Source organism: Atractosteus spatula, chromosome 16, assembly GCF_055471065.1.
Source record: "Atractosteus spatula isolate fAtrSpa1 chromosome 16, fAtrSpa1.hap1, whole genome shotgun sequence".
Lineage (NCBI taxonomy): Eukaryota > Metazoa > Chordata > Actinopteri > Semionotiformes > Lepisosteidae > Atractosteus > Atractosteus spatula.
The window spans coordinates 3287267-3300921 of NC_142721.1; the positions used below are offsets into that span (position 1 = coordinate 3287267).

The following is a 13655-nucleotide window of genomic DNA, read 5'->3' on the forward strand; positions in this document are numbered from 1 at the left end:
TGCGTTCTGGCATGCTGAAGACTGCAACTCAAGTGATATCACACATTCCATGAAGAAGGAAAATCTTTCCTTGTAGTTTTATTAATTGTTTATTTCTATTTTGTACTAGGGCATGTTAAGTCTTATTGACCCATCAAACAAATATGCAGACATGTTAAAAAGAGTTTTAAATGTACTGTTTGTCCTACAGAGTTTAGGAGGAGCCGATTTTATAGATCACTCTTAACCATTATTCTGAAATCATCCGTTTCAAACTGAAACATTTTTTGCATGAGCTTAGCAAGAGCTTTGTTCTGTTTATTCTGGCCAGCTGTGGTCTTATGTGTTGTCCTTGTGTTTTCATTACAAAATAAATGCCATTACTAAAGAATCGATATGGCAAACTTCTGCTTCTTACAACTTGACAGTTTATGACTGATCTGTTTATGAGTTTATGAGCTCCTGGTAAGGCACAATTTAGTTCTTATAAATAAAGCTTCCTCTTAAATGACTAATAATAAATGACTAATGACTAAAAGATGTGCAGATACTTTTTTACTACTTCTTGCTTATTCTTCATAGCTCTTACTATTAAGCATAGTAGTCACAACTTGCAGAACATAAATTAAATTAATTCCTTTATTATTCTTCAGATCTTTCTGACAATGAACAGTTATTGGCTCAAGCACTTTTTGAAAGCTTTACTTACATATATTCTTGAGGTACAGAGATTTTAAACCAGTTGTCTGTGCATTCTCTATCAGTCTTTACTGAGACTCAGATATTTATATCTAGTGTCTGACCAGAGTAGGCATGTTGCTGTGCATGAAGCACTGTGATAGCAACTGCTTGCATGCATACTCCACCCTCACTTTGCACAGGATTTCTGAAAGGGCTTTTTTGCTCTGACCTACCTCACTTGGTCACCCAACAGATAAGGCTACAGTGTTGCACTGGGCTACATGCCAAGAGAAGAACGAGACAGACTCTAAACAAAAACACAATCCATGGAGCTGACTAGAGATTTGACCCCCAACCTGAATAATGAAATTCTTTTTTATTATTATGTAAAGCCAGCCCTTTTGAAGCAATTTGTATGTGTGCTGTAATAGTACTAGCTTACTGAAATACAGCATTAGGTGCCATTCATGCACTAAAAGGCATGAACCATGTTCCATTGTTCAAGCATAATACGTCATCTATATCTCATTGAAGCCACAGAGTCAGCCTGTGTTTAGCTTTGTGTCTGCTGCTTTGTTATTCTTTGCTGCTAAAATCAGACTGCAATCAATATTTCTTGGGTCAATGCTGATAGCATGTCATTATCATTCCAGAAACTCTCCAGCTGAGATATAATGATTCATTTCAGTAGCATCATAGTGTTTACTTCTACCAAACATTTGCCTATCTACAGTAAACTGCTGTGATGGTGTTCATATGTAGGGGTTTTACATATGTAAACAGTGAACAGTTCTTTAGATTTGAGTTGATTTAAGTATAAGAGACAAATATAATACATCCATATCATATTATACAGACTTAGAAAAAAGAGAATATCCTCTACTCAATATCCAATCCATTTCAAGTACAGATTCCATTTAAAGCTACAGTATGCTGTCAGTCTCTACAACCAAGCTTTGAATGTGTAATAGATAATTATAATGTGAAATAGATATTATAATCTTTATTTTATCAACCTCACATTCTCAGTTAACAAGGTTTGAGGATAACATCTCATTCCATATAGGAAGTGTGAAGAGATACAATAGGGTCAGAAGTCTTGTTACTTGTGTTATGGCAATGGTGAAGAACAATAAAAATGTTAAGAAAGGAAAAGTAAGGATTCTATTTTCTTTAAATAAGCCAATAATAAAAAGAGATCTCTTTTCAATTTTCCTACATTTATTTGAACTGAGAAAACTCTTGAGTGTCTGAATAAAACTCTTCTGTCTAAAGATTTTTCAAATGTGTGTAGCCCTGGAAATGTTTCAGAAAATTAGTTTCTTAAAGTAAGGATTTTTCTAAAGATAAGTTTGTTGATAGGATGATACAATTCTTTGTTTCTTCTACTATAGACAATAATTGTTCATCCAGGTAGATGCCACCTCTTTCCTGGTCAGATTCCAGCAGCTACTGTAAGTAAAACTGGACAAGTCAGTAATAGAGTACAAGAGGAACTTTCTTACACAAAGGGTTGGAGTAAGCTACACATTGTCAAAGATGATACCATAGCTTATTTCAAGGAACAAACGTATTCTTTTAATAAAGAAATGTTTCTTAAAATCAGACAATGCACTCCAGGTCATCACAAAGCAAAATAGTAGCACATACTGTGCACATACACATACTTAAAAGGAATTGGAATGATTTTGACTATTTAATAATTTTCAATATACTGCTCAACTACCCTAACATAAAACATTCTGATTTGTGACTGAATTATAATAATCAATGTAACTACTGTATGTGATTCTATTTTTCCAGGTAAAGACAAAAACTATTGAATATATTTACCTCTCTACTATTTATGCAGGTTACAAAGTGTAATCACATTGGGAACTTTGGGAACAATCGGACGCTTTTAGCAAATGAAATTAGATTTATATCTAATGATACAGTAGATTTATGTTCAGAAAGTGAAGGTTTTTTTTGTCGCTTTTTCAAAAGCCAGGCTCACCATAGGTGTTGCAATTTCTTTGCCAATAAAATGAATCTGCTGTGTAGAGTAGAGAGTGGGTCATATATTAATACAGCAGACATACAGTACTGTAGAAAAAGGCTTGTGAGCCTGACTGGATACACAGGGAAGTCAATCAAATGAAAAAGAAATTACAGTGGAACATTATCTGAAAAGCAGACATATTCCTTCACTACATGAGTGTTTATTAAAAGAAGGCTGCTTTGTGCAGTGAGTATCAGAAATCTATTAAATAACTAATGGGAGAATTGTGAAAGAATCACAGTCTCATTTCATACTGGAAGGAAAGAAAAGAAAAACAAGATTCCAGCTGTGCAGCCTTCTTCAAGTGTTTAAACTGATATGGCCCCCTCTCTAAAACTTGTGAGAGGTGTAATGTTCCTCAAAATGATGGAGAACTCCCCACCATTGTAACTATAACAGAAGTAAATACTAATGAGTGTCAAACTGAATATTAATATTAAAAACATTAATAAACTATTAATCTATCTATTCTATCATAAGAATTGTTTCAGTAAAAACAGAAAAAATATCATCAAAAACACCTGACAAAATAAAACAATATTCAATTAACAATATATTACATAAAACCTATAGAAAGGCCATTTTAATGGCAGAACAACTGAGTTTTAAGGTGAGAAACAAATTCATTTTCTAATCTCGCAATAAAGATGTCCATAACTCGGACGCACTGCAGGAAAAGTCTTTGTCATCCATAGTTCAAAATTGTGTTGAAGATATATCCAAGAGATACACTAGAGAACAGGAGAGTGCAGCTACAGGAATAAATTATTGGGAGGTCAGGAATATAAGGGGACAGATATCTTTGTCTTAAATCTCAAGATTAACATCTTGAAGTCTATTAAAATTAAAGTCTAACCCAGCACACGGGCAGCACTCTCACCAGAATGAGACCTGTTCATAATTCTAGCTGATGAATTCTGACCATGTTGGTGTTTCTACAAAGTGATCTTTCAGAACCCGGCAAGCAGGATATTGCAGTAGTCATGTCTGGACAAAACAAAAGCTTTCACCTCATGAATTCACCTTTTAGTGCCCTTTGCTTTTATATGTAACACAAAAGCACTTAAATTGATGTTCTGTGAAGCATTCTCTTTCTGCTTTAAAGACTTAATAAAATAAATTTTGTTCAACAGTAAGATTTGCAAACCAGCCATACTGTAGTTCATCTTTTATTCTTCATAATAAGTAATTGCTCTTTCACGGTCTTTCACGGTCTCTGTACACCTGTGTTGTAGGAAGTTGGCTCCACTGAGTCAGAGATTTTGAAGGTGGGAAGACAGACATTATGGGAGACCCTGGTTCTGAGTGTCTGGGTCTATTTTGTTGACTTCCATTCATCCATTTTCAAAGTACTTTATCCAATTTGGTGTCATGGGGGAGCCAGAGCCTCTCTCAGTAAGAAACAGGATACACAAGACACAAACGAATACACACTCGCACCAGGGCTAATTTTCCCAGAACTCACTTAACCTACCAGTATGTCTTTGGACTGAAACCCCACACAGACAGCACCCCAGGAATTAAAGCCAGTGCCCCAATGCTGCAAGATAGCAATTCTAAGCAGTGTGCCTCCATGCTGCCCTCTGGTCAACTTCTTCCAAAAGATGCGATGTGAACATGGTTAAAGTGTAGTTTTCCCCTGCTTATGTATTCATCTTTATTGCTGGAGGTCCTCTAGTTTATTTTCCTGCTGACTACACAGCTTCCTAATTGAACTGATAATTTGCCTAAATGTATTGCTTCGGTTGTTTTTAATTCTTGAGACAATGCCGACAAGATGCAAGAATAAATAATGAAAAAGTAATTTAATCATGGAATATGATGCTAAAAGAGCTGTATTTTATATAATTGTCAGATCGAATTTAGACGATAATGTACAATTCTGGTTACCACATTACCAAAAGGTTTTTGCTGCCTTTAAGAGGGTTCTAGAGCAAACACAATATTATACAGAAATAAATAAGAGATAACAAAAGACTTGATAGAAGTATTGAAATACTGAAAAACGCTATCAAAGTGTATCCATAGAATACTTTGGGATAAACAATGATGCAAGAACCTGGGACCTTTTCAGAAACATTCTCAAAAAGAATTGAGAATGGGGAACATTCTTTACACAAAGCACTGTGGCATCTGGAACAAGGTGCCATGTTGTTGATACTGATTTAATCAGATCCTTCTATCAAATGCTTGATGAGATCCTAATGACTTTAAAGTACTAGTGAGCAAGCCAGCAAGATGAGATCAATGGTATTTTCTCAATTGCTAGCCTTTTTCGATCAAGTTGTTTAAATCTCCAATATCTGATAAACTGAAGTGATTAAATAATTAGTAAACTTAAGTAAAGAGTTGCTGATGACGTTTTATTGTCTATTGTAGGATTTCAACACCTTAGTATATTATTAACAGAGTAATATTGAACAAACAGCCACATTTTAGGAGAAGGACTGAATTCTTCAGTTCTGCTGTATTGTTGTGAGGTATTTGTGTTCACCACAAACACAAAATACAACAGAGACAGCTGATTTTATTTCACAAAGACTGCAGGATTTATAGGTCAATTGAAATCCTCACCTCTGCAGAATGAAAGCTAGCAGCTCTGTCCTAGAGATCAGTAACTAATAAGATTGAGATCCTTTTTCATGACAAACTGAGCTGCTATGAGTCTTTGTTTCAGTTCCTGTCTTCTCCACAAACTCCACATAGACACACACCTGTTTGTCCCAGTTTGAGTGCCTGTGGTGGAGTAGCTGTCTCTCTGGGTTGTGCTTGTCAGTTAAAGTTGCTGGAGGGCAGCTTTGAGACGGTTTAGAGAAGAAAGGAAGTGCAGGCATTCACTTGCAGGCACAACAAAGGGATCTAGTACAGCTTTTTCCAAACAGGCTTTTTTTCTATAAAGAGATAGAGAGCACAGAATAGTTTTCTTGGTGAGGTCAATCTCTAGGTGAAAACAGTTGGTGAGTTGGCTCTGTAGTTGACGGTTCAGTGCTCACCTGTTGACTCAGGGTTTAATAAATACAATATGGTCAATTATGATGGTGTTTGCCAATGGTTAGTGAACAGATTATTTTACGGAGGAAGAAGCACGATTTTCTCTCTCAGCGTATTAGTACAGTTGATCACTCAATGAACTCAACTACTCAACCAAGGAAGTTGGAGCTCTCAGGTAGACCTATGGGCAGAAGGAACCGATTCAGGCTTTGACAAAAGGGGAAACAGATAGGCAAAGTGGGTTGTGACCCAGATGAGGGTGGGGCAGTGCTTGTGGAACACCTGGGATCGAGGCCCAGCCTCTTCCCTGGCCCAGAGATTCCTTGTGCAGTTACTTTCTGTCTAGGGGTGTAAACGGTGCAGAGAATCAATTAGCAGGCAACCATCACACCACAGGGGGACCTGCCACAGAGACCCAGCTGAAATCATTGTTGTTCTGGCTATGAAGGACAAAGTATCACCTGTAGTCCTAAGTAGTCCTGTGCTTCAGCTCCACTGTAAATACCTTTCACAGGCTGCTCAGTAGTAGGTTTCATTTCACTAGATTTATTCTTATGGAAATAAATAGAAAAATATAAAACAGGCATGTTTCTAAACATATACATGCATTAATTGAATCCTAATTAAATCAGCTAAATAGCTAAATGCTAAATTAAACAATGCACATGTATACAGTTTAAAGTAAGAGTACTTTCACAGTACAGTATATAAGTTTCATTTTAGAAATAACCATCTCCACATAACCAAATTCTTTTTGAATCCATACCTACTCTCTTTAGTATGCAGATTCAAAAGATATGGCTGCATTTGCACTGAGGTAGAGTGAGGGATGTGAAAAATGAAGAATAAAAAGAGGAGATCTAAAAGCTGAGACAGGAGCAGGTAGGGCTCAGTAACAAAAGCCACAGCATTGAATCAATCACAATGCAAACAGGATGTTCTTTTTGCTTTTGCCACAGTTATTTTAAAAAGCTGTTGCTAGGATGATGACAGCGAAAGGCAGTTGAGCTAGAATGATTTCTGTCTGTTCCTTGTGCGCTATATCAGGTGTATAAACTAGCTGCCTAATTTTAACGTCTTGTATGTCAGTAATTACTTCATTGATTACTTCATTACATTATATCATTTTATCAAAATTCTTTTTAAGGTCACTCTATTGCCTGTTCTAGTTTACCAAAACTATCGTCATGAGAATTTTAAATCACTTAGAAGAAGATTTACTCAATCATTAGGACCTGAAAATGTGCAAACGGACAGACTCTAGAAATTGGCACATGCACAGAGATACTATTTTACAGTATTGATTTATTTTTAAATATAAGTGCTTTAAGTATTTTGTAAAATCCTGGTTACCCTCTGGTTTCCTCTCAACTTTTAGAACATTTGTATAGGAGTAGTTTAGGACAGCTAACCAGTTCTATTCCAAAATGTCAACTGAAAGGTCCCTTGCGTGTTCGTGGGTAGATGAGAAAAGAGAGAAAATGAAAAGGTCAGTATGTAACACTAGGACTCCATTTCAGAACCAAACCAGAGACCCTGTGACATAACATAGTATCCCGTTTAGTGCACTAGACTATGTCCCTCATATTCACATCATTTGGTCTTAGGGTCAAGCACCTTTTTAAATAATTGAACATGGCTCTCAAAATGTAAAAACTTTGCAATTAAAAATTATTATAAAGTTTTCAGTGAGGATAGGGTTCATGAAAGAAGAACCATGCTGTTATACAGTAATTACAGGATCATGCTCTTCTTGTTTCAGTAATTCACTTAGTTTTTAATGAAGCCAATGTATTCCCCAGAGAAGCCATGTGCAGTAACCTGCCACTTGTGTCACTTAGTGTTTCATTTCATGTCAATATTTCTCTCTACCTGAAATAACGCTCCCCTCATACATGGGCTCATTGTGCTCACATTGAAAGCAAAGCAGACACTCTAATAGAAATATGCCTGGAATATTCAATGCATTTCTGTTTTCAGAATGCATGTCATGCTTTGCAGTTGGCTTGAAATTTAATATTTGATTTCACTTCTTTGCAGGACAAAAGATTCTTTGCAGTACGGGACAAGAAGGGCTTTGATAATTAATATGATTATTTAAAACATTGTGTTTAATAGAAAGGTGAAGTACACTTCACCTTCAATTACACTTTGCTCAAGAAATGAGGAAATATTATAAATATAAGACATGCAACAGTAAACTCTGGTTTGTGTTTCTCTTTGTCTCTCCTTGTCTCCTCGACTATGTCAGGAATTTGATATATCAGTAATGATGGAGTATTCAATCTCGAAGAAAGAAGAGTTCAAGGGGAACTGATTCAAAATCCTGAAAAGTGCTGCAAAGTCAAGCCAGTGGACTTCTTTAAAATCAGCCGTGACACTCATAACAGATGACACAGATGGAAACTAATCGAAAAATAAAATTTAGAAAAGCCGGTAAGTCTTTTACAGAAAGGGTTTTGGTTTTCTGGAACAAGTTATCCAGTCATGTTACTGAAATCCAATTGTGTTGCTTCTTTTACAAAAGTCTGGATGACATCCTTGGATCTATAAGCTACATCTAGTTAGATATTTGGTACTGAATGCTCTCTTCTTATTTGCCAACTTTCTTATGTTGTGTGTCCTTATTTTAAATTGCCTTACCTATTATATTTTCTTATACATCTGCAACTTTACTTGATGAATTACTTAATTCATCCTTAAAATGACAACCCAAACTAAATAAAAGAGGGAAAAAAAAACAAAAGAGAAATACAAAAGTATAAAATACACAGAGAAAATACTAAACAGACCTTGACCAGCTCTGCATTGTTCAGTCTTAGATTTCTGGAACTCTGTCTGTGTGATGACAATAATACCCACTCCATTTAGACTAAATGTCTTCAATTGAAAATGATAAGAGTTAATGAAGCACATTAAGTAAGTATTGCCTTGGTAGGAATGCCTAGAGGTCTTGACTATTATTGTGCCACCCAAAGCCTTAGTGATTCCACCTAGAAATGCAATAGTTTGCCAAGATTGGAGATTGGGGACAATGAGGCACTGATGTGTGAGTGTTTTTAAATTGACCATAAATCTACATAACTATAACAAAGGGCTAATGGTTCACCTTGACCATGTTGGCATTCAAATGCAACGAGCTTTATTGCTATGACAGATGAATCATGGTATTGACAAAGAGTAACAATTTACACAACATTAACAGACAATTCCAGTAAAAATGTATTAATGAAATGCTCTCTCTCTGATCCTCAGGCTGTGCCAGAAGACCAAGTACTGGGCTGCCAGCTCCATTCAGTTTCCTCCCTCCTTTCCCAGAAGAATTGGAAGCTGTCCTGATTCTAGAAGGAGTGGTATTTCTGGGATTAGAATAATTATTTTAGGGAAATTCCTCACAAAACCCTCAGCGATTATAATTCACACTCTTACATTTTCCAGTCAATCCTTAATAATTACATGTATTTCAAAACAGGAGATCAAGTATTTCATAGGCATTACGCCATTTTCCCTTACAATGCTAGAGTGGTTTGTTTACAGTAAATATTAATAGAAATAAAAGACTTTCCTGAATCTCTGGCACACTGGGATTGATTAGCCAATGGGTCAAATACTGGGTTTACAGTTTCTAACATCACCTTCTGGTGGTCCAGATTTTTCTTTTCCTTAGAATCATGTTTTTAACAGATTAAAGTGTTCTGGCTTGCTTTAAACAATTCTTTTTCACACTTTTAAAATACAGGTCTTTGAAAGTCATTCTTGAACTGGAAGAAAGCCAGCTTTGAACGTTATGTGAAGGTGATCTGCACATACATAAAAAAGTAGACAACCATCTTCTGGGATTACAGATGTTTACACACCAGGTGGGTAATAAATAATTGACTTCATTTGTACTTATAGATGTTTTCACCAATGGTGGATGTCATTACGAGGAGCCACAGAGGAAGACTGCAGGATCCTCTCTTAGTGGAGAGGTGCTGTATCTTGTGAAATGTTTTTAAGTTTTGTGTCCTTTATGCATATAATCTCCAGCAATGGGGGACTCGAGCAGTTTAAAGAAATTGAATATTCACAGTTTTGAAATCAGATGCAGCTGTTGAAGATCCTAAATCATACTGGCAAAGTCAACACAATCTTTAGGATGAGCACTGAAAAATGGACCCAGGCTATTCTTGTGAAGGGTTGGGTAACGAATCAAGCTCCTCAGTCAGCATAAGCGGTTACTGAAGGTGATGTGAAAAAGTTTTTGTTTAAAATTTATTTTTGTGTTTGATTCTGACCATGACATTGTTCTTTAATATCATGTTTTAGGTGGCAATTTTTTTTTTCAATCTGCTGACTCTAACATGACTCTTTCTTTCCACTGCCTTGTAACTGTCAACTGCTACATGTACATGACAATCTGTATCCAGGTGGCCTGTAATAGACCCAGGGTCTGGAGTTTGTTAAACTCCAAAAGATGTACTTAGATTTTAGACCAAGTTAATAACCCTCTTATCAGTGCCTCCCGGGATAAAATACCTAAGGACTAAAGGACAATCCAGAACCTTCTTTTTCCACATCATAAAACTCATTGCCCAGACATTGGGCAGTCATTGTGTCTTGGATCCACAGTGATTTAATTTCTGTATTGGGGAAATTGTTTTTTTTCTCTCCTCCAAATCCAATGACCTACTATAAGTGTACATAAAAAAATCTGATCAAATTTATGAAAAGTGCTTTGTTTTCAGTTTCTACTAAGTGGAATCTCTGCCTCTTTTATTTTTCAGGTATCTGCTTCTGATAGTGATGGTTAACTAGCGTGTAAACATCTCAAAAAGTTAATAATCAACACAAAATTAAATCAACTACCTTATCAGACATGCTAGTTCTGTGAATGGATGATAAATATAGTGTGAGAAAAAAATAAATACTTTTTGGTGTTATTTACAACTAACACACAAATCTCACACATAAAAGACAAGTGCTTAGGCAATCCCTATGGTGTGAATTTAGGTACTGTATAAGTCTGTTGTATTTAGGTATAGTACTGTTTGTGAACTTCCAAGTACTTACAATGCACAGTTGTACTAAAAGCCTCCATCTATATCTTTTTGAAACTCATTTAGAGATGGCAGAAAATGCAGTGGTACCAATCATTTGTCTGAAAGCTGAATATATTCTATTCCTAAATGTGTTGTGGTATTCTTATATTACTGTGACTTACTGTAGCTTACTAAATAGTTGTTACTGTATACTTTCTATAAATGATGAAGTGGCACCCAATGTACAGCCGCAATAAAAAGCATGTAGCACACAGGAGGAGGTTGAATATCATCAGGGTACAGAAACGGCACTAAAGGAGGTGCTGTACAACACAGGAGGAAGGATCAATAATCAACAGGAGTCATCCTGTTTGATGAAAGGGGTCCAGAAGGAGGGAGATGTGGAATGCTTGCAGTTTTCCAGATTTCATTCATTCACACTCTGTTAATGGATGACTATTTCAGCTGAGATCACTGTAAAAATAATTGAGAACGCTGGTTTAAGACAGGAAGTGATCGCTAAACAAAATCTGAGTATGAAATCCAAAACATGCAAATGTATTTATCTCGCTTGGACCTTGAACACATCAAGCTGTGAGTACACAGAATTTAAAGTTCAATGTCTCAGCACATATGGTTCACAAATTTGGTGAATTGAGAGTGATTAAATTGCCCCAGATACTACTCTCTTCAATAACTATTTGATAAAAACAAAGTAAAGAGATTAAATCCAGTCCATAAAGAAGACACAATGGGGGGAGGGGCTGACAAGTAAAGGAGAAAAAGAAAGGGTGAAGTTTTGAACTGCACAGGGCGAGGTGTTTGACCAGGATGACACTCTGTTATACACACACATGTGATTAATCTAGATAGAGAGGGAGGGGGAGAGGGAGGGTGAAACGGAGGGAGAGAGAGCACCTTTTTGAGAGGACTCCTTTTGTCTGGGTAACATAAATGTGTTGCTACCAGGGCAGGAGAGAGCTGGGGAGAAAAAAGGGTGTGAACGTACCAGCCTCCTCCCTTCACATGTGTCACTGGCTGAGTTAAGTCCCTTCTCACACAGAGAATATAAAAAAAAAGTTCAGTGAAAGTCTCCAGCAGCTTCACAGCTACAGACCGACACAGTCACTCAGACGGTTCATTGCTCACTTGTTTAGGAGGAGAAAAAATGTTTTGGACCTGCTTGCTCTTTCTGGCTTATGGATTAATTGTCTTTCCCAGTTCTGTGAAGACACAAGGTAAGCCATTTTGCTTTTATTCTTTTTTTTTCCTATTTGGAATTTAAATGCTTTGGGCTTTTGTGTGGAGAGCTGGGTGTCTTAAAGCAGGGATGCTGTGACAAAAAGCATGGATTCTGCTGCTTAAAGGGGAATGAATGAGAACTGCGAGGCATCAGCTACATAGACATTCTCCGCAGCGCTCAGATATCTGTTGCTGTGTTGGTGCCAGGCTGGCTTTAGTTATGCCTTTGATGTGTCCAGGTTTGTCAGGGACTGGAAACAAAAGGGATTTTTCTGAGGGTAGTTCATTCGAATATTTAATAGCCTATTTATCATTGTCACTCAGTTTATAGCATTTTTATGTTCCAGTATTCAGCAGGTTCGGGGACAGAGCTGTTGAAGTGTTCATACCTGCCTTAGCAATAAAAAGACATGTAGCATTTCATTTGTTTCCTTTCGAGTATTGAGAACTTGGTACCAAAAATCAAACAGGTTGGTTTGATTTTTTCTTCAGCGCCACAGCATCCAGACTGGCAGAGGGCTCACTGTATTGGCCGCTGGAATGGTGCCAAGGTTTACTTGTCTTAAGCAGTGATTTTTGGACGGTGGAGGGATGGGGGCCTTGAGACTGGGGAGGCATCTCATTGAAATTCCTAATGGAATTTACATTTGTTTGGCATTTTAATGCCCAATGAGCTCTGCTGGGATTTCAGCTACTATCTAAAGAGGTCATTGATACAGAAGTCCAGCTGGCTTTCCTTTCCACTAAATGGCAGTGATTTGGATTTTTAAAAAGAAGAATCAGGTGCTGAGAATAATCTCCTGGACGTTTTGGTTTTGAACTCCAGTGAGGCTGTACTTCATCGCTCACACAATGGAAAAAAGGTTTCTGCATCTCCAGAGTCACTCTTTTAATTTTAAGACTGAACTTCACTTCTTGAATGAGCTAATTCAGTTTAGAAATGCTTTCAGAAATTAAAACTGTCTTTGAAAGGTAAAATGACTTAGGAGATCAAAGTGTGAATTTCACAAAACTTCTAATGGACATCTCCTGAATACACATTTTAAACCTGATAGACTTTCTAATATTGGTATTAGCAATGTTGGTGCTGTAACCCAGACAGAATACTCATCTACTGCAAGTGATTTTATTGCTGCTTTGGTCACAAGGCACCCCAAATAGCCTGTTTCCACTCAAAAATTATGATTTTATTTTACTGATGCTTTTTTTCAAGTCACTTTGTATTTTTACCCATTTATAGCACTTTAAATTTATTTTAATTTAGTGTAGCACCTTACTCAGCAGTTAAATAGTAGTGCCCCACCAAGAATATGAACCAACAACCTTCCCAATATGTGTTCTGAGCCCTAACCTAATCACTACTCCACACTGGAGTGTGAGAAACTAGGTCTAAAGTCTTTTACAATTAGTCATCAATCTTGTCCAATCTCATACTTGTGCTCAAACAAAGAATATGTTACTTTCTCGATAAAAAGAAAGTGTTTTTTTTTCTCTGTGGTTCACCCGGTGAATCACACTACACATAACAGGCCAAAACAGGTAGGTACGACTCCCAAATGGCCAAAGCTACCTAAACTTTTCCATGATGTCAGACTTTGGCAAAGGGAATAATGATAAATAAGACAAGAGAAAATATAGAATGAAAAACAATCAAATTTTCTGAGAAGTGTTTCAATACTGTATGTGGAAAATGTTTTTGG

At 36.7% G+C, this 13655-nt stretch overlaps 1 protein-coding gene across 1 annotated transcript in view; it reads left to right on the forward strand.

Moving 5' to 3' along the window:
* Positions 1-11663: 11663 nt before the first annotated feature.
* Positions 11664-13655, forward strand: part of cd44b (CD44 molecule (IN blood group) b) — a 34653-nt gene continuing 32661 nt past the window's right edge. Inside the window, exon 1 of the mRNA XM_088934708.1 lies at positions 11664-11951. Within this exon, the coding sequence (XP_088790834.1) occupies positions 11882-11951 (70 nt within the window). The 5' untranslated portion in view covers positions 11664-11881. The remainder of the gene's footprint in view (positions 11952-13655) is intronic.